This window comes from Mauremys reevesii, linkage group 20 (genome assembly GCF_016161935.1).
Source record: "Mauremys reevesii isolate NIE-2019 linkage group 20, ASM1616193v1, whole genome shotgun sequence".
Classification (NCBI taxonomy): domain Eukaryota; kingdom Metazoa; phylum Chordata; order Testudines; family Geoemydidae; genus Mauremys; species Mauremys reevesii.
In genome coordinates, this window is record NC_052642.1 from 5,719,314 (window position 1) to 5,744,032 (window position 24,719).

Below are 24,719 nucleotides of genomic sequence, written 5' to 3' on the forward strand. Positions count from 1 at the left end.
CCCAAAGCTGCATGACTCTGCACATGTACAGGAAGTGAACTGAATGCTGTAGGCACTAAGGTAGGTACATTTTTGGGAATCCCTGCACATTATCTTGAAAGCAATTAATTCATTCATTTAGTGTCAGGACAATCCTAAACATTTTAAGAAGCATCTATATAATATTTTCAGCTACTTTGTTTCCATAAGCATTTTGGACAAATTTTTGAGAGCTTATTGTTTGAGAACAATAATTTGGTTTTGTCCCACACAAAAGCCTGGAATTGCACAAATACAGATATGACTCCACACCTAGCAATCCTCCCTTGTTTAAAAAAAAGCGCTAGCAAAGGAAGTCAGGGCACTGCCAGCATAGGCACTAACCGTTGCTGGCATTTTAACGACACTATTGCTCATCATGGCTCACAGTAGGGTTAGACTAAGTCAGGGGAATCAACAGGTGGGCCGTGGGCCAAATCTGGACCACAAGACGCTTTTGAACAGACCCCCCAATTTTTTTTTGTTTATTATCATTATTATTTTCTCTGAAGTCTGGACCTTAACTACACCTTGACCAAGAAATTTGGACCTGGACTAAGTGGTAAGAATACCTGTGGCTGGATCACCCTCCTGTCACTGTTACCATCAGGGGAGCTAGAACATCTTTATGAACAGCTGATATGCAAGGGACATTAATCCATTGTAGTCTCAGATTAGCTAATGATTTCATGCACCATCCAGGAAAAGTGCAAAGAAGGTACTTCAGACAAATGTTCCAGCATTGTTAAAAATAATTTAAATACGTTTCTTTAAATTGGAAATGTTTAGTGCAACCTAAGGACTGGTCTAACTTTTTTTAAAACCACTAACTGCAAATGTTTAAGCCTATATAGCTATAGCAGTACAAAAACTGTGTTTAGACAAGACTTTAGGAGTTAAATACTTCCTGATTTACTGGAAATATCACATTTTAGTGTTACCATGCAAAACACTATCGCGGTCAAACACTGTGTAACAAATAATTATCAGAAGTAGCCTCAGCATATGTGCACAAATTGCTTTTCAAAGTTGGTTTTAAGTTTGGGCTGCCTTTTTTTTTTTTTGGCAAATATTGTTCTCAGCACTAAAAGTGGGGATCTGTTACATTATTAAAGTTGTTCTTCCACCACATTTTATGATTGCAAACAACTCAAGCTTTTGCTAGAACTTGGTCAAGAAGTGTTTGAATGTGGAGTAAAAATTGACTTTTTAGGAGTAGAAACCTTAATCAAAATAGAAGACAACTGCATCTAGGCTGAAAAATTCTAGGACAAATTTTAGTTTGAGTTATTAAGTTTAAACACCATCAGTGTGCTGTGCTGAACAGAGGAAGACAGTCATTAAAAATGGCTCCATTCCCCTCCCACTATTACATTCCTTCATGTTTTTCAACCCCCATCCACACTTTTCCTTTCCTGAAAGTGCATGTCAAGCAATGGGATCAACTACATTTCCACGCCAACATGATTATTTACACATCTGTTGAAACAAGTGTAATGGGGGAGTAGTTATTTATTTTCCTAGCTTCTCTTCCACCACCTTGCAAAACACAAGTTTGTTTTGAAGCTTACTTTAAAATTTCTTCATTAAGAGAGGCTCAACTACAAAGCCAAAAAAAAATAATCTATTTTTATCATGGGAATTTTAAGAAACCCTTACCCGCAACGAAGCAGCTGCAATAGTCTTTAAAACCTCAATTCTAACTGAAATTGAACATCTGAAGAGGTTTTGCTGCCTGTGAAGCTTACACTGTACAAAAGCTGCCAATTATAAAGGAGCAGAGTTAGCTCACTTCTAAGATCCATCTAAAATGAGCCTCTAGTAACTTTGATACCATATTCCAAGTCAAAATATTCAGGATCCATATACACTATCAAATTGGTTACAATGAAGAATAATGTAGGACCAACCTAGTTACAACATGATTTGGACATTCCTATATGGATGGGATCAGAGTAAGCCATGTTATAACCAGGTTAAATGACATGATCTCACTTTTATTTCAACTATGAGAAACACTGACAATTATTTTCATAGTATAAGTGAGCCCTAACAGTCTAATATTACAAGATAATCTATGGAAAGCATTCAACAAAATGTCCATTCAGAGAAATACCATATTTACATGTGAAAGGCAGTCCTACAACATTATGAGACATGGTTATTTTACTTAAACCTCGACTGCTCCCCCCAAACAATATGATATCTACTTCTCATTACACCTCAGCGGATCTAGCACTAACCCAAAGCAGCCCAATGGGGCAGTGGAATGATGGTGTTAATAAGGACCAGTTCATAGGTTACTGGTAGCTTTAATTTCTAGTTGACACTGTCTTGCCCTACAGCCACAGAATTGCAACCCAGAACTGTAGATAGCAGGTATAAATTAACAGTTTCTTTGTACCTTTGCTAACTTTATATGTAATCTGGGCAGTTTAAATGAATTTTAAAACAAAGACCCCCAATCCTGCAAATTTATGCACAAGCATGAACGCTATACATATATATATAGTTATGCATGTTCATAAGTCTGTCTTTGTAGGAGCAGGGCCTAAGTATAAAAACCTGACATCTAGTAAAGGCAAATAAACTGAATCAGGAGGCCATCATTGTTTTAGTTTTATAGCTAGAACAGTCATAAAAAAATGTAGCTAAACTGTTGAATTCCATCGGGTTCATGTTTGTTTATTCAGTCACTACTTCAAAAGGAAATATTGGGGGTGGGGAAAAGTAGTCAAGATCAAGTAATCTTGTCTATTAGCCAAACCTTGCATATCATCTATAATACTGGCCTTCTTTGTAAAGCACACTGAAATCTATTGATATAAAGCACTATACAAGACCTAGGTGATATTACTATAATAAGTCACCATATACGGAACACACTTTCCTGCCGAGGGTTATCGGCCATTAGGCTACAGAACCTTGGCTCTAAATTCTATTTCTGAGCCTCTCTCTCTTTTTTTTTTTTTTTTTTTAAAAAGGCATCTAGAAAGAATTTTGGTTTATAGCATGTAAAATACTTGACTTCAAAGAGTGGTCTCTTTGAGAAGCCTTGTATCACATCCATTAGATATAAAGTGTCTTTATGATCATCACTCTAAGTCTTGTCCTATTCCAATATAAGTAATGTTCCCTGGGCTAAATCTTTGGTATTTCAGTGCAGGCTGATCAGTGTAATTTTAGAAAGCAACTACCTTCAGTTTTCTGTGCTCAAAGATCTGAATTGTGTTAGCTTAAACACGGAAACCAAAGCAGCTAAATAGCAAGATATTACAAATACATTTGCAGGTATTGGGATTAAATCACTTACGTTAATCCAGACATATGACCTCTTCCATCCATTTCATATCCCCCTCTACCTCCTCCCTGTGAACCGCCGTATGATCTATTATCTTCTCCATACCTACTCTTTTCACGTCGACCATCTAGAGAAACACAAAGTATGTGTAAATTGCACTGCAAGATTATACTAAACCCATTGCTTAAATTTGCTAGTTAAAAATAAATAAGACTTCCATGTTTAAAACTCTTTTCTTGCATCTGTTCCACACAATCACAAGGCTTAAACCAAGTTCTGATTTATCTCCCTAGATTACTATGGGACGTGATATTCCTTAGAATGTGGATACCACCATATTCTGGTACATCACATTTTGCAAAAAATAAATCCATAGTGCCTACAATCCCAGCTGAGTTTCTCCTACCCTGAAAAAGACAGACATGTAGTTTGGTTAAAGGCTATGTTTTAATCTTCACATCACTTGTTTGTCAAGACAGAAGCCGAGACAATGGTGCTGTGATAAGTAAAGCAGATTTACCACTGTCCAGGGAGGTAAAGACAGACTCCAAGGTGCCTAGCACCTGTGCATAAGGAGATATTTCTACCCTCCACTTCCCAGTAACCCTCCAATACAGGCAGAGCACAAAGCCCTGGAATATGGAACCAGTGATAGTCAGCTCTGGCCCTGCAGCTTTCACGATACCAGTGAACGAACGAGAAAGCCTTTTCCCCCCTCAAGTCTCACACTCTTTCTGCCTTTACTCCACCTGCAAAGTCTCTTATTCTCCTCTTCCCCCCATGCTGCTTCAGACTCCCCATCTTGCTTCACTCCCCACTTGTGTCTAGTCTGGAAAAGAGTGGAATAAAGAAGAGAACCTGCTGTGACAGCCACCAGGGCAGAAGGATGTAACTAAACTGCTGCAGGCTGATGGGAGAGCATAAACAGAGGGAGCAAAAATCTCAAGAAGTTACAGGCTCCTTGTCCTTAGCAGCTTTGACAAAGTGGCAGAACTTGAACAGGCGCAGCTTCCTTCTCATGGATTCTGCCCATAGGTCTCAGCTCCCTTTCAGAGCCCCTCTCTTCTTTTCAAACACACTTTCAGGAAGGGAGGGACAAGAAAGATTCCTTACATGCAGGGAAAGTCATTTCATCTGCCTGTCAACTCCCTGTACAGAGCTTTGATCTCCTATGCACACAGCCAGACCTCCACATCCAGCCAGTCTTAACAAGGAAGTGACACGGGCAGCAAATTTATAATCTCTTTAAATATCTTCATTTTTTTCCTCAAAAGGTGACTGTGCTCCTAGACACTGGAAAGGATGGAAAGCCTTTCTGGTGGGCCTCATCCTTATCGACATTCACTTCCCTCCCTCCTCTTAAAAATATAAACACTCCCAGTGAAAGAAACAACAGGGGGGCTGAAAAAGGGCATGCCAATCACCTGTTATTGTTTAATGTAACTAACAAAGGCAGCTGCCGGCTTGGGATGAAGATTCTTATAACATTAGTGTTGATCAGGGCATCCACCCTCAAACCCAAAGTGAAAACCTTTCTTCCCCCACATAAGGAAGAAAAAGGTGAAAAAAAAGTTTCAGGAATCAGAAAATAATCGTCAAAAGGTGCAGAAAAATCACACATACTTGTGGACACAATTTTTGACCCCACCAAGTCATGTGTAGTTAGTAAGAGTTCTCCGTCGTGCTACAAGAAACACTCACCACTTTGGAGAAAAAGGCTTTCACTGCTTTCCACCTCCACTCAAATAATAATCTGTATGCAGCAACCCAGAATGTTTCATATCACAAAACAGAACGAAGTTCTTCAATTTAACTTGGCTAAAGATTGCTATACTCATTCTGCATGCTTTACCTTGTGTGTTGTGACTGAAGCTTTCCTTTTGCTGTGATTGATAGGATTTCTGATGCTGACCATATGAACCTTGTTGTTGGTCATAGCTTGACTGCTGGTCATATGAGCCCTGCTGCTGGCCGTAGTCTGACTGTTGGTCATATGATCCTTGCTGCTGACCATAGCTTGACTTGGGTTCATATGAAGATGCTCTTCCACTGAAAATAAAGAGGAATAATTATTAGACAGTAAAGAGAGTTTATATTCCCAGTATAGAGAGAGCAGAATAATGGCTACAAATGCAATGATTCTGGTCAGACTTCCTAGTCTTGATTTCCTTCAGGACTCAAAAAAACAAAACAAAAGAAAAAAATCACCACCTTTATTTATACAGAAATACTACACTGTTTGACCGGGCTAGGTGTGGCTTCAAATACAGGGGAGCAGAAACATGTGTATTACCATCACTATCAGCGCCATCATCTGTTTAACAGCAGAAACAAACCAACAGAAAGTGCTAACACGATAGGAAACATGGGTTTTATTTTATTGTTTTCTATTGATAGCTTTAGCAATCTTAGGCCTGGTCTACACTAAGGGCGGGGGGGGGGGGTCGAACTAGGGTACGCAAGTTCAGCTACGTGAATAGCGTAGCTGAACTCGAAGTACTCTAGTTCGAACTACTTACCCGTCCAGACGCCGCGGGATCGAAGTCCGCGGCTCCAAGGTCGACTCCGCCACCGCCGTTTGCAGTGGAGGAGTTCCGGAGTCGACTGGAGTGCGCGGGGAGTTCGAACTATCGCATCTAGATTAGACGCGATAGTTCGAACGCCGAGAAGTCAAACTCACCGCATCGACCCGTGTAGACCTACCCATAGTGAAAATCCAGACAGCTAGTGCAAGGATTGTTCCTCCTGGTTTATACCTACTTGCACAAAGATCCTAGACCAAATTCAGCCATAGAGTAACTGAGTCAACAGTGTGCCCTTGTTGCCAAGAAGGCAAACAGCATTTTGGGCTGTACAAGTAGGAGCATTGCCAGCAGATCAAGGGACGTGATCATTCCCCTCTATTTGGCATTAGTGAGGCCTCATCTGGAGTACTGTGTCCAGTTTTGGGCCCCACACTACAAGAAGGATGTGGAAAAATTGGGAAGAGTTCAGTGGAGTGCAACAAAAATGATTAGGGGGCTGGAGCCCATGACTTATGAGGAGAGGCTGAAGGAACTGGGATTATTTAGTCTGCAGAAGAGAAGAATGAGGGGGGATTTGATAGCTATTTTCAACTACTTGAAAGGGGGTTCCAAAGAGGATGGATCTAGACTGTTCTCAGTGGTGGCAGATGACAGAACAAGGAGCAATGGTCTCAAGTTGCAGTGGGAGAGGTTTAGGTTGGATATTAGGAAAAACTTTTTCACTAGGAGGGTGGTGAAGCACTGGAATGGGTTACCTAGGGAGGTGGTGAAATCTCCTTCCTTAGAGGTTTTTAAGGTCCGGCTTGACAAAGCCCTGGCTGGGATGATTTAGTTGGAGACTAGTCCTGCTCTGAGCAGGGGGCTGGACTAGATCTCCTGAGGTCCCTTCCAACCCTGATATTCTATGATTCTAAGAGTTACATCAAGGATGAATTTGGTCCTTCATGCTCTTCAGGATAAGAAAATAGTCTCTCTTTGGGAAAGCATCTGGATTCAAAGTAAATTATATCAAATATGAAGTTCTAGCTACAAATTTCCCAAACTCTGAAAAACCATTCTTCCAGAAAACATCTGGGTACAAATGGGCAATTGTATATGATACCTGGGGATTCAAATCTAAAACACCCTAGAAGAACTCTATATTTATATGTCAAACCACTATTTCAGCAAATTAAAGAAGATCTGGCAATTTCTTAGTTGGGAAGAAGAGCCACAGTCAAATGAGTATTTTGCAAAGGATATCTTTCTTCTTTCAAAATCTTCTTGTAGTCATGCCAGATAAAACTGTAGCAGAAATCCCATGGATGATGATAGAAATTTATACAGAATAAGAAAAGACCAAGAGTGAGTGCTGATACTGTGTACAGATCCATTAAGCAGCCAACTCAAAGCAGTAGCAGATTAGAGGTGACCTAACCCAGACAGCAACAGGTCTTTACTGAAGAAGAAAATTGTGGCAGTATAAATACTGCTAGGCTACCATGGATTAACAAAAAAATTCACACCCTCCAGAAATGTTCACACATCCCTTAGCAAAGGCTACTCTATGAGTTTGAAATAGAACTAGAGAGAAGTTCTTTTCCCTTGCCAACTACACCCATTACAAATAATCCAGCTCTTAACCCATATTATGAACCAGAGAATGTTAAAGACTGGGAGAGCCATTGAAATACGTACAGTTGACCAGCTATTCAATACAGAAAACAGCACACTTGTCCAATTTTGGGGGGAAAATTAAATATTTGACAGACATATCTAGTCTTTTAACTATGTGTAATCAAAGATTTCAATCGCTTTAATTAAAAAAAAAATCACTAGAAACAACATGTTCAAGCAGGCTTGAATGGTGGTGTTATGATGCTCACTAATATGGGAACATCCTGGTAATCAGAGAGCTCTGAGTATATTATTTGTATAGTGCCTCCTTAAACAAAAGGTCAGCTTTAATTGTTTTGTTTCTGATATTTACATATGAAAGATTTGTAAACCTGTTAAAACTTCCTAAATAAACAAACAGTAGTTAAACAACAAAAAGACCTCTTTATCCATGATTGCTAAAGCTTCCTGCTGTTGAGACAAACAGACCCCTACTGTAGTTTGCTTTCCCCATCTCATTCCTAAATCAAGACTGGCTGAACAGGAAAAAACAGCAGGCAATTGGCATTTAAAGTCTTTAGTTGTCAAATATCTAGATTGTCCTACGGTGTCCTGGCACCAAACTGGTTTACATACAATTCTGTAGTCAAGCATTTGTATCTGTGACTATAAGAATAGTGACTCCTTCCACTTCTAGAGGAGTCATGCAAAGTATCTTACAGTGAAAGTAGGTGGCCTTTAAGAAAGTCAAATACCTCAAATATCTATTGATGTTCTATTTATATCATATTGTATTAGTAAATAACTTTTAAATTAAACACTATCCATGGTGGCAACAATATAAGCAATAAGGAAGCCACAGAAATCAGGACTAAGAATTGTTAGAAAATTATCAGAAAATTACATTTCCATTTAAAGTTTCCAGAACTGGATGATGTTCTTAAGGGCTGCTCTAATAAGTTTCCTAATATAGCTACCTAACAAGGTGTCTCTGGCAGACAATGCTTGAAATGTACATGGTTAACTTTCTTTCCTTACCCTCCAGATGATTCTTTTTGTTGTTCCTGATTGCCGTAAGACGGTTGGCCATATGAGCTCTGATTCTTATTTTCATAACCAGATCCTCCACTATATCCTTGTTGTGAAGTTTGTCCATAACCTGAAAATTGAACAGGGGAATTTTTTATGTAATCAAACCATGAATATTTACTGAACAGTAAATTTAGCAAGCTAGCCAACCTGTTTGACTTTGTCCATAGTTTTCTTGATAACTTCCATAGTTCTGTCCATAAGAGGAACTCTCTCCACCCTGCCCATAGCCAGAATAACCCTGTAATTTAGAGAAAGATTTCAAGCAGAGGTAAGATCCACTAAAGGAAACAATGTCTTTCCTTGTCTAGACTAGGGGTTTGCATCAGTGCAGCTTTATTCCACTGATGACCAATATTGGGCTATATCTTAATGCAGACAAGTCAACCCAACAATCATCATCTCTTACTCAGAAAAAAAAAATATTTGAGAAGCACAAATTGTATTTCAACCTACCTGTGGTGCTTGTCCATAATTTTGATTGCCTTGACTGCCATATGATGAATAGCTGTAAAATACAGACGCTGTCAAATAAACTTGGATCAAGTATTAGATTTAAAAAAACACACAGTATAAGAAAAAGTATATAGTAAAATATGCTATGTAAACTGCAAGTTTCTTGTACTTACTGTGATTTGGGACTATTTCTAATTTAAGTTTTGTCATTTATGTATTTAACCTATGCGCCTACAGTGATAAGCAGATTAGAAATGCAGAGATAAAATAATAGTTGAATAAGATGAAAGATTTGGTAGACAAAAGCTGGAGAATTTAAACTCAGATTCTGTTTCAAGTATAAATTTTAGGGTATAGGCGCTGAGCTTTGTTATAATTTTCCAGAATACCCCCCTATAATGAAAATGAATCTTATATGAATTCAAATTATTCAAAATTAAAGAACACTTAAAAAGGTCAAATACCAAAACACACAAAGCACACTAACAGATTAAGTCAGTTGCCTTTTAATCAGGGCCAGTTCCAGCTTTTGTGCCGCCCCAAGCGGCGAAGCGAGAAAGGCACTTCGGCAGCAGCTCTACTGTGCTTCTTCATTCTTTGGCGGTAATTTAGTGGCGAGTCCTTCGCTCTGAGAGGGACTGAGGGACCTGCCCCAAAGACCCGGATGTGCTGCCCCTTTCCATTGGCCGCCCCAAGCACCTGCTTCCTTTGCTGGTGCCTGGAGCCGGCCCTGCTTTTACTCAAGTTCCTATGATAATCTGCTGAGGAGTCTAACAATATTGTAGCTCATCCTCATGAAAAACTGCACTAGCTTCAGACTACAGTTACGTGATATTGTCCCATTTTCCTGAATCCATCATGAACGTCACAGAAAAGTTATGAACTAAAATAAGGTATGTTCAGCTTGTGTAAAACATGCATTGCTATGACCTATTTAACCATATGTTAACGTACACAGACCTATTGTAGACACTTTCACTAAAACACTCAGGTGTATCCATGATTTTAATACTTTTGTAAAGAGATACTATTAGCTAGAATATCTTTTTCACAATTCAGATTATTATAATACTGCACAAATTTCAGAATCAAGTTAATTTCTGCAAATGTGCACAAACTTAGTTGTAGTCCATTTTTCCAATTTCAATACAACACTTAAATATCAACTTCACATGGTGAAAACCAGATTTAGGCCGATATCCTGCTATTGGATCTACCTGGGGAGAGCCCCAGCAAATTCACTGAAACTGTGTATGGGCATAAAGGTCTGTCTGTGGAGATCCAATTGTAAAACTGAGGTTTTAGTGTTATAACACAAGCCAGCTATTGTATTTACATTCTATGTGCAGCTGAGAGCCAAATCCCTACAATTGGTTAGAAGAGGCATTCTGGGAATGAAAGAGCTTAAGAGAGTCACTTGTCCAATAACAAACACATACAAGTGATTGTGAAGCAGCCCTGTAATTTTAAAATGCATGGGAAAGATTGTTACATGGAAAACACCTGTGGCTATTTTATGAATCAGTTTTTAAATTTCTTAGCTATGAATTTATTAATTTCAGGGAGCACAAAGGTAGGTTTTAAGTTCTTTCAACTAATTTTGGGAAGAAAATTTACCTTACTTGACACTTCTCACTACCTATTTTGCCCAACGTCTTACTACTTACCATCTCTCTGACTACACCTTAAGAAAGTAACAAAAAAAAAATACTTGTGTATATTTATGGAATCATCCACACACACATTCAAAAGTACTTCATATGTTAGCCACTGTCACTTTGACCTAAACCTATTTACTTTCTTTCCCTCATGAATATTTGTAACTGAATGTAAATTCTTTTAGGATATCTTAATAAGGGAGCTTGCCGGACGAACTCTGTGCCTAAAACTCCCTGAGAATGTGGTGGTACAAGGTATCAAATCTCATGAGGTGAATCCTGAATTCACCCACTATTTTTTTCAGACCCACACAACAACTGACAGCATTAAAAAAAGGCACACATACCTCTGCTGCTGGCCCCCAGATTGACTGTAACTTCCAGAATCTATTAAAATATATATATATATATTTTAGTAAGCAGCACTGAGCACTTCCAATTCACCCAAATGAGACCTCAACTCTACAGCACCTAGGTAAGGACTGACAAGAAAAAGTCTCATAAATAGAGTGAAGATGGTAAGAACCAAAGGCAGAAGTTAACGGTTAATCCAGAATTTCTTCTGTCATTTATAGATTTTCAATGAATTCAAAGAAATGAGTTCTGCATAAAAAAAAAGTCAACCTATGCATGCATGCATTATATGTTTATTACACAGTTTTTAGAGTAGTCACCAAAACATCACTGTGTCAAAAAGTCATTAAAGGACATCAACTTTAAAAAAAATCTTTTATCTATTACTTTCAGAAGTAGCTCCTAAAATTATTGTAAATGAAACAGAGAAAAAAAAATTTTTCTCAGGTTACTTTGTACATTTGACAGCATTTATCAGTTTAGCTATTTTCCTTGTATAGTCAGACAGTTTCCCCTTTTGTCTGCAAGAGAGAATCATTTTTTAAAATCTGTTTATAAAACAACAAAACTAATAGTGGAACTCAGGCAAGTGCAGTACTTGTTACGATTTTGGCAGCTCATCACTGGTTACAACTGGTTCCCTCCTCACCCCAAGAGGGGTCATGGCCCACCCCCCAGGACTCCTGCCCCATCCAATCCCCCGCGTTCCTTGATGCCCCCCCCCCACCCCGGGACACCTGCCCCATCAACCCCCCCCTTCCCTGTACCCTGACTGCCCCCCGCCGCCTCATCCAACCCCTCCTCTCATTCCTGATGGCCCCCTGCCCCATCCAACCACCCCTTCTCTCTGTCCCCTGACTGCCCCTGGAACCCTTGCCCCTGACTGCCTCCCACCGCCCCATTCAACCCCTGATCCTTTCTGACTGCCCCACCAGGACCCTTGCCCCGATTCAAAGCCCCTGTTCCCCCTGCCCTCTGACCCCCAGCCCCGATCCACCCCCCTCACCCCTGAACTCCCCTGCCCTCTCTCCAACACCCCCTCCCTGCCCCCTTACCACGCTGCCTGGACGTGGCTGGCGGTGCTACAGTCCGGCCGTGGCCGGAGCCGGGAGCCTGGGGACATGAGGCCGGCCCAGGAGTCGCGCGGCTGGAGCCCAGGGACGCGGGGACAGAGCCGGAGGGCCACGGCCGGAGCCGGGAGCCCAGGGCTGGGGCAGGAGTTGCACGGCTGGAGCCCGGAGATGCAGGGCAGGAGGATGTGGCGGGAGCTGGGCGGCGCCGCAGCCGGGGAGGGCCGCGGCCGGAGCCGGGCCCGGACCTGCGCTGCCAGAGCCCGGGTGTGTGGCAGCACAGCAGGAGCCAGGTGGCTGGAGCCACGGGGCCAGGCCGGGCCAGAGCCGGGGGGCTGTGTGCGGAGCCGGGCATCCGGGTAGGTGGGGTTGCGGCCGCCGCCGTGCCCGGACCTGCCCTACCAGAGCTGGGCCACGTAGCACCACAGCAAGAGCCGGGCGGTCGGGGCCACGGGGCTGGGCAGGGCCACGGCCAGAGCTGGGCAGCCGGGGCTGGGCAGGGCCGTGGCTGGAGACCGGCCGGGGCACATGGCCCTTCTCGTTCCCTCTACCCTTACCTCAGCGTCGTCTTCCTGGGCCTGAGCGGGAAGCCTGCTTGCTTCTCAGCCCTCCCAGGCTTCCCGCGCGAACAGCTGATTCGCGGGAAGCAGGGGGGGAGGAGAAGCACGGTGGAGCATTCATGGGAGTAGGTGGAGGCAGAGCTGAGGTGAGCTGGGGCCGCAGCAGGGAGCGCTTGTTAAATTTAGAAGCCCTTTTAGAACCAGTTGTCCCACGTGGGACAACCGGTTCTAAAAGGGAACCGGCTGCAGCTCACCACTGCTTGTAACTACTTTCACCTTGCTTTTTGAAATACAGATTTTACCTTGATGACACCACTTTAAGTCTCAAGAATTGCATGACTGATGAATGGGCACCCTCTGATGGCTAGAGAATGCAATACCATCATCAGTTAAGAGTACATTAAAAGAATATGGATTTTGAGAGACAAATCTCAGAACCACAGTAATTAAGCTCAAGTTAAATCTGTACTTTGTAAAACAACCTAATAAGAGCCCTGAGCAGCAAACTCTGCACCTGAAGCTCCCCGTGAATATACTATTACCACATCAGGTCTGCGAATCGAGACTTTAAAAGCTATCAGAGCAACATTAGGGTGAGCATGCCCATTGCCTGGTATCAGGGATTTAATATTTTGAAGTGTGAATTGCCTTTCCCTTATAGATAAGGCCTACCATATTCCTCCCTCTGCAACAGTTATGGATAAAGGCAGATTTCCTTGGCTTTTTATGTTTTAATGGCTGATACCATTTACAATGGGTAATGTCAAAAACTCTTGATAGAGCTGGTGAAATGGTATCGGTTAGAGCAGTGGTGGGCAGCCTGCAGCCCACCACGGTAATCTGATGGTGAGCTGTGAGACATTTTGCCAACGTTGACCGTGCGCAGGCATGGTCCCCCGCAGCTCCCAGTGGCCACGGTTCATCGTTCCTGGCCAATAGGAGCTGCCGGAAGCAGCGGGCAGCAGGGACATGATGGCCGCCACTTCCCGCAGGTCCCTTTGGCCGGGAACAGCAAACCGCAGCCATTGGGAGCTGTGGGGGGCTGTGCCTGTGCATGGTCAATGTCAGCAAAATATCTCACGGCCCGCAATCAGATTACCCTGATGGGCCACATGCGGCCCGTGGGCTGCCCACCACTGTGTTAGAAACTGAACTTTACAAGTCGTCTACATATGTCACTTACCCATTCCAACTTTGGTCCCTTTAGAACCTACACTATCAGTCACAACCAAAATTCTAACAATTTGTGTAATTACTTTTTTAAAGTACTTCCTCAATTCACCTGCAATCCAATCCAAATTTAAATCTCCAGAGATGAAAAATTTGAACATAACTATGGTTTCTGTGTATATATAAAAAAAGTCTATTTATATCACCCAACACAGCCAAGCCTACTTTCACAGTCCACTATTAACTTTTGGTGATCTCACTCCACCTCTCTCCTTCATCTATCCAGGCTCACACCTCTCTCTCTTCTCTTGGATGGCCTGTCTCCGCAAACTTAGTATGTCAAAAACTGAACTCATCTGACCACTCTAACCATCTCAACTATCCTTGACACTCAAGATCACAAGCTTGTTTTTAATCTTTTACTTTGTTTTCCTTGACTCGCATCGGATCTTGACAAATACTGTTGTTTTTCACTCTAAAAAGTTGCTAAAATCTGTCTCTTATCTCTGTCACCATTAGTGAAACTGTGGTTCATTCTATGATTCTTTCACCTGGAGTACTGTGGCCTCCTCTTTTCCAGCCTCCCTCTCTCTCACCACTTCAATCTCACCAACACATTGGAGATAAAATTATATCCACTCCTGCTGCTCTAACCACGTCTCCCCCTTCCATCCAACAAAAGCCTTCCCGGCAGGTTCCACTGTCCTCACTTTCAAGATGCAACACAATCCCTCCCAGCAGCCTACATCTCAGCTCACTTCTCCCTGCTCTCCTGTGACACACACCATGCATACTCTCTTCACTTTTGTCACTCTTTCTCTACTTCACTCCCACTTTCCTGTCATGTCATTGTTCATACTGCTGCCTACACTATTTTTCCAAATCCATTTTTTTTACTAGCTCTTCACTGCTGACCTCTCAGTGATGTCTATTCCTTCTCTTTTGCCCTCCCTTATTCTCAATTTCAAAAAAGTTAAACATTAGCACTTAAATTATTAAGTTTTCCATGAAAAATATATCTACATTTGTTATAAACCTAGCCCCTCCCTTCACCTTGTCTAATTAACGACCCAGTCCTGCCAACATTTACATAAGTGCTTAAATGTAAGGCCACATGTAAGTCTTGGCAAGATCAGGGCCTTACCCTGTAAGCTACTCAGGGCAGGAACTTCTAAAAAGCGCCACACAAAGGCAATAACTATTTTTAGATGGTAGTATCACATTTCAGGCTTTGTAAAAACAATAATTTACTAAAACCTGAGATCAACAGAGAGATTTTTACAGGCTCTTAAATTGAAACAAAGAGTTTAGATGGTTATTTTGGGAGTTATTGTATATGCTATTTTTTAAAAACCTGTAAGAAGTCCCCAGGGGCCTTGCTTGGGACAGTGCCTATCAGTAAATCAGCCTCCTCGGCAGTTTTTCTTGAATTCAAGTTCCTTGATTTATTAGCATCTGAGACAGCTCTGCCTCTAAATTTTATCTTTTATAAGGAGAATTGTGAATTTGAGCAACACAGTGAGGAAAAAATGGAAAAACCTATTCTCAAATTCCAAACCATTAAACACTTTGGGGCGTGGGGAGAAAACGTCTACAATTTTGCTGCCAAGTCTCACTCAGTGGGAAGGAGACCAATCTCATTCTCTATTAGTTTTTAGGCCACTTTTGAAATATTTTCTTTATGGTGAAAGACTGTCCTCTGTGCATTTCCACAAGATACTTAACATCTCATGCCTTTCTTATCCATTCTCTATCATCCAAATCAGCCTGAGACAGCACTGTAACAACCCAACCCTGACCCTCGGAAGCACCTGCAACCACAGGACTTCTATCTTCTCCCTCAACTGCCATTGCTGCAGAGCTTAAAATAGATTTTGTTTTTATAATCAAGCAGAAGCAGCAATGTTTTATTTTCATATTGTCTCCCCACCCCCACAGCCCTCCATCTACAATCCATTCTAGGTACCATGGATCCTGTGAATACAGGACACTTCCCAAGGTATCAGTACCAGAAATCAGACACATTTTTGCATGTTGACGGATGCAAAGGGACTGGTGCGTTCTCAAGGAAGCCCCATGGAGATTATGGACCAGTTAACGCTGTGACAGCGCAGCCTCTACTCCCCACCCCATCTATGAAGAGCCTCAATCCATTGAGGCAGGTGCTCTTTTTAAATCGGGGGTAGAGGATGTAAAGGCCCCTATCTCAGCTTTCTGCTGGGGGTGAGGAAAAGGCGACAGCCCCTTGGGCTATGGGGATGTGCTGGCAGGCCCATGGAAAGCGAGATGCCAGGGTCACCCGGCGCAATCAGAGCTAGAAGCGGGAGCAGTTTCCACCCTGATCCGGTGGGTGCCAGGAACCACACAACCCCCAGGGTCACCCTCACGGCCACTGACAGGGGACATACACCTTCAAGCGCTGCATTGTCACTCCCCAAAGAGCACCCAGGGCCTAGCCCAACGAGGACACATAAGGGGCCCCTGCTCACCCCCACAGGGGCCCCCACCCCCTGAATGGGAGACAGGCCCCCCCATGAGATCAGGGAGCCGCCCCATGTCCATGCTCCCCAGAGGGAAGAGAGGCACCCCCCCGACACGGGGGGCGGGGCTGCCCCAACGCGCCCCCCCAGGGGAGAGGCCCCCCCGACACGGGGGGGCGGGGCTGCCCCAACGCGCCCCCCCAGGGGAGAGACCCCCCCCCGACACGGGGGGCGGGGCTGCCTCAACGCGCCCCCCCCGGGGAGAGACCCCCCCCGACACGGGGGGCGGGGCTGCCCCAACGCTCCCCCCCCGAGGGGAAGATGCGGCCTAGGGGGGAAGGGGGAGAAATAGAGGGTCCAACATGGCGGCGGCCAGGCCCGTTTCCACCTGGCTGCGTCACACGCCCCCCCCACGCGGAGCGAGGCACTTACCGGAAGCCATCCTGGCCGCTGGCGCGAGAGGGAACAAGGCCGAGGCCCGAGCGCCGCGCCGGCCCCACGCGCCCCGAACAGCGCTCGCGCCGACTGCGGGCCCGCGCCGCCAATCCGCGAGCGCGGCGCCTACCACCCGGCTGCAAAGGGGAGGAAGGGGGTGGAGCGTACCAATTAGTTGCCATTCAGAGGGGTGGGGTGGAGCGTACCAATTAGTTGCCATTCAGAGGGGGGGTGGAGCTGTACCAATGTGCAAAGGGGGACGCGGAGTCTACCATATCTACACTACAAAATTAGGTTGATTTTATTTAAGGCGACACTGAGCCTCCGATTGAAGCAAGTCCATTTGGCATGTCCCCACTACGTGCGTGGCGGCGTGCATCCCCACTAGCAGGGCTTGCATCCACTCCCAGAGCGCTGCAGGGTGGCTCCCTGCCTGCCCTGGCTCCACATGGCTCCGGGAAGCAGCAGCATGTTTCTCCGGCTCCTAGGCATAGGGGCCGCCAGGGGGCTCCTCACAGTGCCCCCCCACCCAAGCGTCGGTTCTCCTGCTCCCAACCCATTACCTCAGCCCAGAGCCCACTCCTGCACCCTGAACTCATTTCTGGCCCCACTCTGGAGCCCTCATCCCCTCCTGCACCCCAATCCTCTGAGTCAGCCTGGTGAAAATGAGCGAGTGAGTGAGTGTGATGAGAGCAAGAGACAGAGGGAGGGGGGAATGGAGTGAGCGGAGGGGGGCCTCAGAGGAGGGTGGGGCAAGGGTGTTCGGTTTTGTGCGAGTAGAAAGTTGGCAACCCTACCTAAGCCTGGCTTACCCACGCAGACGCCATAGCCTAGCAAGCATGGACGCTGCTCTGCTGTACACTGTTGTGAGCATTACAACTACCTTGTGCCTTATCCTGCCTTATTTGCTCAGCCGAAGCAGGAGCCGCTGCACAGAACAATGTGATGCCACGCAAGCAGTGTGAGGCCACTTTCATAGAACAGTGCAAAGAGCTTTCCCCAGCCCTGAAGCACAGAATTACTAAAATAAGAGCTTGCTCTGACAGTGGAGAAGCGAGTGGCGATAGCTCTGTAGAAGCTTGCAACGCCAGATTGCTACCGGTCAGGGGGGAATCAATTTGGAGTGGGTAAATCTACCGTGGGGCCTGCTCTGAACCGAAGTTGCCAGGGCAATAAATAGACTTCTGCTAAGAAGGGTAGTAACCCTGGGCAACGTGTAGGACATAGTGGATGGTTTTGCCGTGATGTGGTTCCCTAACTGCGGTGGAGCAATAGGCGGAACGCATATCCCTATCTTGGCACCAAACCACCTTGCCAAAGAGTACATAAAGCAAAAGGGGTACTTCTCAATGGTGTTGCAAGCACTGGTGGATCACAGGGAATGGTCAGGAAAGGTGCATCTTTAGGAACACAGGTCTATTCAGAAAGCTGCAAGCAGGGACTGCCTTTCCAGACTCCAAAATAACCGATGGTGATGTTGAAATGCCGGTAGTGATGCTGGGAGACCCAGCCTACCCCTTCCTCCCACGGCTCATGAAGCCATACACAGACAGCCTGGACATCAGTGAGGAGCGGTTCAGCCATAGACTGAGCAAGTGGAATGTGCCTTTGGACATTTAAAAGCCCGCTGGAGTAGTTTGCTAACTAGGTTAGACCTAGCGAGAGCAATATCCCCATTGTTGTTGCTGCAGGCTGTGTGCTCCATTAATATCTGTGAAACAAACGGAGAAAAGTTTCTGGCAGGGTGGGGGTATTGAGGAAGATAGCCTGGCAGCCAGCACGGAGCAGCCAAACACCAGGGCAATAAGAAGAGCACATCGAGGCACATTGCGTCTCCGTGAAGCTTTGAAAACTAGTTTTATCAATGTCCCACAGTGACGTGACACTTATGTGTGTTGTTCCTTACCAAGCTGTCTCTCATGTAATCCCCTGTAAACTACACCCCCGCTAACCCCAGTGTGCTGAATGAATAAAGAGCCTTTTCTCCTCAATCTATTAATTTTTATTATACTCACGAACACTGAGAGACAGCAAAGAAAAGTAAGATAACCTGGGGCTAAGGGACTGATAACACTGGGAAGGGGAGAGAGAGACAAGGGCAGCTTGCTTACAATTACCCTGCAATAGCAATCAAAGATGTGGGAATGGGCACCTTCTGGTCTTCCCCCTCAGGAGCCCAAAGCATCCCCACCGCAGATCCCCGGCCCCAGCGCTGGATGACCGGGGGCAGAGGGGCAAGGCCCCAGCCCTGGTCCACCACAGCCTCAGCGCCCAGAGACCCTGGGCAGCGCAGCGACAGCACCCCCAGTTCCAGGGCTCCAGGTGTCTGGGCAGCGCGGCCACCGCACCCCCAGCCCTAGGGCTCCAGGTATCTGGGCAGCGCGGTCGCTGCGCCCCTGCCCCGGGCGGCACCCAGTCCTGGTGCTCGGGCAGCTGGGTGGCACAGTCGTCGCACCCCCCCCACCCCAGTGGTCAGGTGGCCGATCAGCACGGTCACCGCACCCCCAGCCCCAGGACTCCGGGTGGCCCCCAGTCCTGGCGCTTGGGTGGCCGCCCCGGAGTGCTGTGCAGGCAGCACGACCCAGCACCGGCCGTCCCGGCGGCCCTGAGTCCCTGCAGGAGGCATGCTGGCCTGGGGGAGGGGCCGCGGTAGGCTGTCCCCTCGCCTATACCCACTGCCCATGCTCAATGCACTTCCCTGCAAGCCACAACGTAAGCAGAACCCCTGGCTACTGCAAGAGTCGATTTGCTGCTGCAGCCATGGTGAGTGAGGCCACGAGCCAGGGGCAGGAGAGCTGGTGCTGCTGCTTTTATTCAGACACCCTTGGGATCAGTGGTTCCAACCTCAGCACAGCCCTCGTTCCCATAGCAACCGGGATGGTGCTTGAGGACAGGCAAAGCCCCGCAAATAGTTTGATTGTTACAAAAGCAGCACCGGGCTGGGGTTGAAGGGAGACAAACAGCTGAGGCCACATCAGTGTTGAGTGGAGCTGGACAGTCACTTCCCATGTCTTAAATGACACTCCTGTTAATACACCCTGGAATGATAGTTGCCTTTTTCATAACTGCATCACACTGTTGACTCCAGTTCAATTTGTGATCCATTATCACCCCCAGGTCCTTTTCAGCACTACCACATCTAGCCAGTTAGTCCCCATTTTGTAGTTGTGCATTTGCTTTGTTTCCCCAGTGTGTAGTATTTTGTACTTGTCTTTATTGAATTTCATCTTCTTTATTTTAGACCAATTCTCCAATTTGTCAAGATTGGTTTGAATTCTAATACCGTCCTCCAAAGTGCTTGCAACCCCTCTCAGCTTGGTGTCACCTGCAAATTTTATAAGCATACCCTCCACTCCATTATCCAAGTCATTCATGAAAATATGGAATAGTACCGGCTCCAGGACAGATCCCTGCATGACCCCATTAGGTACATCCCCCCAGTTTGACAGCAAACCATTGATAACATCTCTTTGAGTAGTTTGCACTTGTAAACTTGTGGGCAAAGAAATGAAAGCCCAATTAAGGCTGGGTCAAAAATGTGGCCATTGCTTTATTTGTATATTATCAATTGGATCTGGATTCTTGATCCTAGATTGATCTTTGTAGATTTTAGAATAGAGATATTCAGGCCTGCCTGTACAGGCCTAGACTTTAAGAACTTCGGTGTATTTTTATCACCTAGCTAGCTACCAGGGGTATAAAACAAAGAATCAAAATCACAAGTCTGCCTGTGTCTGGGCCGTCTCTCACTAGGGTAGTCTGAGGCCTTGTTCTTAGGTTAAGGCCTTTGGCTAGGGTGACCAAATGTCCCGATTTTATAAGGACAGTCCCGATATTTGGGTTTTCTTTATATGGGCTTCTGTTACCCCCCACCCCATGTCCCGATTTTTCACACTTGCTATCTGATCACCCTACCTTTGGCTAAGCAATAGGGGCAGCCATAAGCTGGGAAGCGTAGGTCACATCCTCACCTCCCAAACCAGTCACATTGAAATAAGGTGCTATTGGGCTGTTAGGAAAAGGATCCTGTCCTGATAGTGCCCCTCACCACCAGATAAAGATGGTTAAAGAAAACTTAGTTTACCAGCATCCTGTCTGGCAAGAAATCACTTCTCAATGGCTGTGGTTGTGAAACCCTCATTTCTGTATTGTTTTAGCTTTATGGCCCCCACTTTTCTACTCAATCTGTCTGGTTCTCTAATTGTTTCTGTCGGCTATATAATTAATTTTGCTGGGTGTAAGTTAATTAAGGTAGTGGGATATAACTGGTTAGAGAGTTATGTTACAATATGTTAGGACTGGTTAGATAGATTTCAGTAAAATGATTGGTTAAGGGATAGCTGAGAATATTACTATGTAAACTGAGGTCAAGCAGGAAGTGGGAGGGAAGGAAAATTGGAATGATGTTTGCTAAGGGAGGGGAATGGGGAACAGGGACACAGGGTAAACACTCTGCGGTGTCAGAGCTGGGAAGAGGGACACGGGGTAAACGTTCTGTGGCATTAAGCTGGGAAGGGGGACACTAGGGAACAGACTCTGGGCGTATAGAGATAAGCCCGACTGGTGTGAAGGGCTTCGGAATATGGTTGCTTGCAAACTAACCCCAATAAACATCGTATTGTCTGCACTTTGGACTTCTAGTCTTTTGCTGCTTGTTGTCTGCGTGACAAGACCCAGGGAAGTGGGAGGGTTGAGGAACAGTAGATTTAACTTTATATTCCCTCTCCCTCCCTCCCAAAGTCTGCACTTTAAATTCAGACCCTGTTGATTGTGAGTGAACTATAAAAAAGACCAAGGATCTGATTCAGGAAAGCTTTGGAACAGTAGCGTTCTTCCACTGCTGGAGAAAGAGAAAATATAGTCCTTTAAGTATACTTCTGTAGCGGAGGGCGCAGGAATATCTGTGCCAATTAACTGACTCACTTCGCTCACAGAAGTTACAAAACAGCATTTCAGCAGAGGATGCAGAAGCTTGAGTGACGCTACAGACAAAAGCCTGTCAATCCATTTCAAGTCCCATTTCAAAGCTGGTAAGTGAACCTGAAAAGAAAAACTGAGCAGAGAAGTTTAATCTGTACCCAAGGTGTTTTAATAAATTAAAGGTTAGGACAATATTGATTCAGAGTGCAAACCCCACTCCACTGGGAATAAGGGTTTCTGATTTTCTTTTAAATCACTATGAATATATTAACCTAAGGGTTAGATCTCTTCAAAATATTTCAAAAATTAAGTTTAAGACTATGTAAGACCAGAGCAAAATCAAAGCAAGTTCAAAACTAATGAGTTGGAGGAAACATAAGCCATTTGTACAATTTTCTTTTAAACCCTAAGGTGTTTGTTATTTCAGATCAGCTGGAGAAGAACAACATACCTTGTAAGTAACTGGAATTTCTGTCTGTTCTTTAAATGGTGAAAGAGGAGAGTTTTCTGACTGAGCAGATCTGATTGAGGAGACTGGTAAACAAGTTGGGTTGTTTCTTTCCTTGAGGCATAATAACAGGAGGCAGATCCTATGGCCGCAGCCCATAAGAAGAGAGTGAAAGCATTTCTGCAGAACAAGCAGGGACTAGAATATTTAATTAAAGTGAGGTTTGTGTTGTCTCTCTGTCTGGACAACTTCCTCTCCCGCCGCCTCCCGAACTGTATTTTCTTCTGTGCTCCCAGCCCTACTATGTAAACCTGGGACCTAAGCACTCTGCACAAAGAATTGGCCATGTCCGTTGGGAGTTCTCCATGTGACATGCTTTTGGGATTGGGACAGATTTTTCAAACCGCTCAACTCCCATTTAGGCACTTAAGTAAGGACCAGATTTTAAACAGCACTCAGCAGCTGGGTGACAGAGATCAAAATCAGCAGTTTATGGAGTTCTCAGATAGCTCCCTGACTCCAGCACCACTCAGAATCCCTGCACCCGTCAGAGAATCTTGCACTCTTACCCGGGCAAAAGAGTTCTAATTCGGATACAGGCGCACAATCAGATACATGTCTTTGCCCTTTAAACAACCCCCAGGTGCTTCTAGCCAATAGAACGGACTCAGGAGGCCTGATTCATTCATGCTTTTTGGCCCCTGGGTGCCAAAGCTAAAATTGCTTTTTTTTTAAAGCTAATTTTGAAGAAGAAGAAGAATTCAAAACTTCTGAAAATCTGTTCCCCGTGCTCCCCTCATCTCCTGCCACGCTCTAAAAGTCTAAAATAGTTCAAACTATTTCTACCTTTTCCTGCTAAACATTGCATCCTGGGAAGTTATATACTGTATTTATTTCAGCTAAATCCCATTTAAATATGAGAGCAATTATCCTTTTAACTTTCATACAACACAGAGCTCCTGGATATGAGCGTGTCTAGCTCCGGCTGGGTAGGGTGACCGGGGGCGGGGGTTTGGATAAGTGTGGGAGTCCCGGGGGGCCTGACAGGGAATGGGGGTGTGGATAGGGGTTGGGGCAGTCAGGGGACAGGGAGCGGGGAGGGGGTTGGATAGGGGATGGGATCCTGGGGGGGCAGTTAGGGGACAAGGAGTAGGGGGGAGTTGGATGGGTCAGGAGTTCTGAGGGGGCCAGTCAGGGGGCAGGAAGTGGGAGGGGGCAGATAGAGGGCAGGGGCCAGACTGTTTGGGGAGGCAAGCCTTCCCTACCCAGCCCTCCATACAGTTTTGCAACCCCAATGTGGCCCTGGGGCCAAAAGATTTGCCCACCGCTGAGCTAACAGTTAGGAATCCCCAGCCTCCATCGCTGTTTTTGCTCTGTATTATGTCTGTCTATTTAGACACTGACATGGCCAGCAATACTGTATTAGCAACATCAGTCTTAGACTGTAAGCAGCTTGGAGCACGGACTGTCTCCTGTGTTTGTACAGCACCAAGCACAGGTGCTCTGCAAATAAGATTCTGCAGCTATCTCAACACTTGGCTTTTTAGCCATAGAATTTCCGACTATTTCAGGTAGCAGTGGTAGCAATGATGGATGGGAGCCTGAGTGTGAACAAGGTGCTGGCAATTTTGCCACGCTAAATTGCCACGCTATCATCTAACTTTGCTGACAGCAATACTAGATAACATCATGGTAAAACTGCCTGTGGCTGCCAAGGCCTTGTCTGCTGCCCTTGCTGTTGCCAGTGAAGCCGCACTGGTGTAGCAGCAGCGAGACATTTTAAGGCGAGTGGGAAGTCAAAGGTGGACATGTTTAATGGAGAGTAATTAACCTTTGGGACAAGTTATCAAAGGATGTGGTAGATTCTGTATCACTTAAGATCTTTACATGAAGATCGGATCTCCAAAAGATAAGCTCTTAGTTTGACCGGAAGTTAAATGCTTGATGCAAAAATCCACTGGGTGAAATTTTATGGCCTCTGCAATGCAGGAAGTCAGACTAGATGACAGATAGCCTCATCTGGCCTTAAAATCTGTAAATCCATGAAGTCCTTCCTTGGGTCTCCATCCGTTGGTGTCTTTGTTTTTAATGTAGGTCCATCTAAGCAACATGGCTCTGAAGGGAATGTCTCTGATATGTCTATTATTCATTGCTACGTCTGTCATCAGCATCTCTCGTGCTCAGAACCCCATGGCCTTCAGACGGAAACATCTGACCCTGCTGGACACCATAGACCACAACAGATGTACTAGTGAAATGAGAAACAAACGGATCGCGATGACTAGAGATGGCTGTAAAAAACTCAACACCTTCATTCATGCTCCCGAGGAGGTTGTCGATGCCACATGCACCAGGGGGAGAGTGCATGTCATAAAGGGCCAAGAGTATAAAAAGAGTATCAGTAAATTCAGGGTCACTAATTGCAGGCTCTCTGGGGAATACCCTAATGACTGCGAGTACCTGGCAGAAAAGAGCGCCTGGAAATATATAGTCATCTCTTGTGACCAGAACGATCGCCCTGTGCATTTTGCAGGGACGCTGAACTGGTAGGAGTCAGGAAGTGGGGGAAGGGCTTTATTCCTAATGCTTCAGGGGTGCTGCTGCCTCTTCTGCTGCAAATCACACCATTTAACCTGTTG

The 24,719-nt window shown here is 45.1% G+C and overlaps 2 protein-coding genes across 4 annotated transcripts in view; one reads left to right on the top strand and one right to left on the bottom strand.

The window, feature by feature from the left end:
• The window catches only part of TAF15 (TATA-box binding protein associated factor 15), a 30,349-nt gene extending 13,486 nt beyond the window's left edge, over positions 1-16,863 (bottom strand). The window contains exons 1-7 of one of the 3 annotated variants that reach the window (XM_039507999.1): positions 16,710-16,863; positions 10,991-11,030; positions 8,986-9,037; positions 8,680-8,770; positions 8,479-8,599; positions 5,203-5,368; positions 3,332-3,447 (exon numbers count right to left, since the gene is read on the bottom strand). In XM_039507999.1, coding sequence (XP_039363933.1) covers positions 3,332-3,447; positions 5,203-5,368; positions 8,479-8,599; positions 8,680-8,770; positions 8,986-9,037; positions 10,991-11,030; positions 16,710-16,719 — 596 coding nt within the window. In that variant the 5' untranslated portion in view covers positions 16,720-16,863. Of the gene's footprint in view, positions 1-3,331; positions 3,448-5,171; positions 5,369-8,478; positions 8,600-8,679; positions 8,771-8,985; positions 9,038-10,990; positions 11,031-16,709 lie in introns of all 3 variants that reach the window. The other 2 variants (XM_039507997.1, XM_039507998.1) reach the window with 2 other exon arrangements.
• A 7,326-nt stretch (positions 16,864-24,189) lies between these two features.
• Positions 24,190-24,630, top strand: LOC120387545 (ribonuclease pancreatic-like). The gene has a single exon (XM_039508460.1). The coding sequence runs from the start codon at positions 24,190-24,192 to the stop codon at positions 24,628-24,630; it is 441 nt and encodes a 146-aa protein (XP_039364394.1).
• Positions 24,631-24,719: the final 89 nt, after the last annotated feature.

Bases quoted from the DNA above. Each gene is read 5' to 3' on its own strand.
- LOC120387545 (XM_039508460.1), top strand. From the start codon at position 24,190: ATGGCTCTGAAGGGAATGTCTCTGATATGTCTATTATTCATTGCTACG.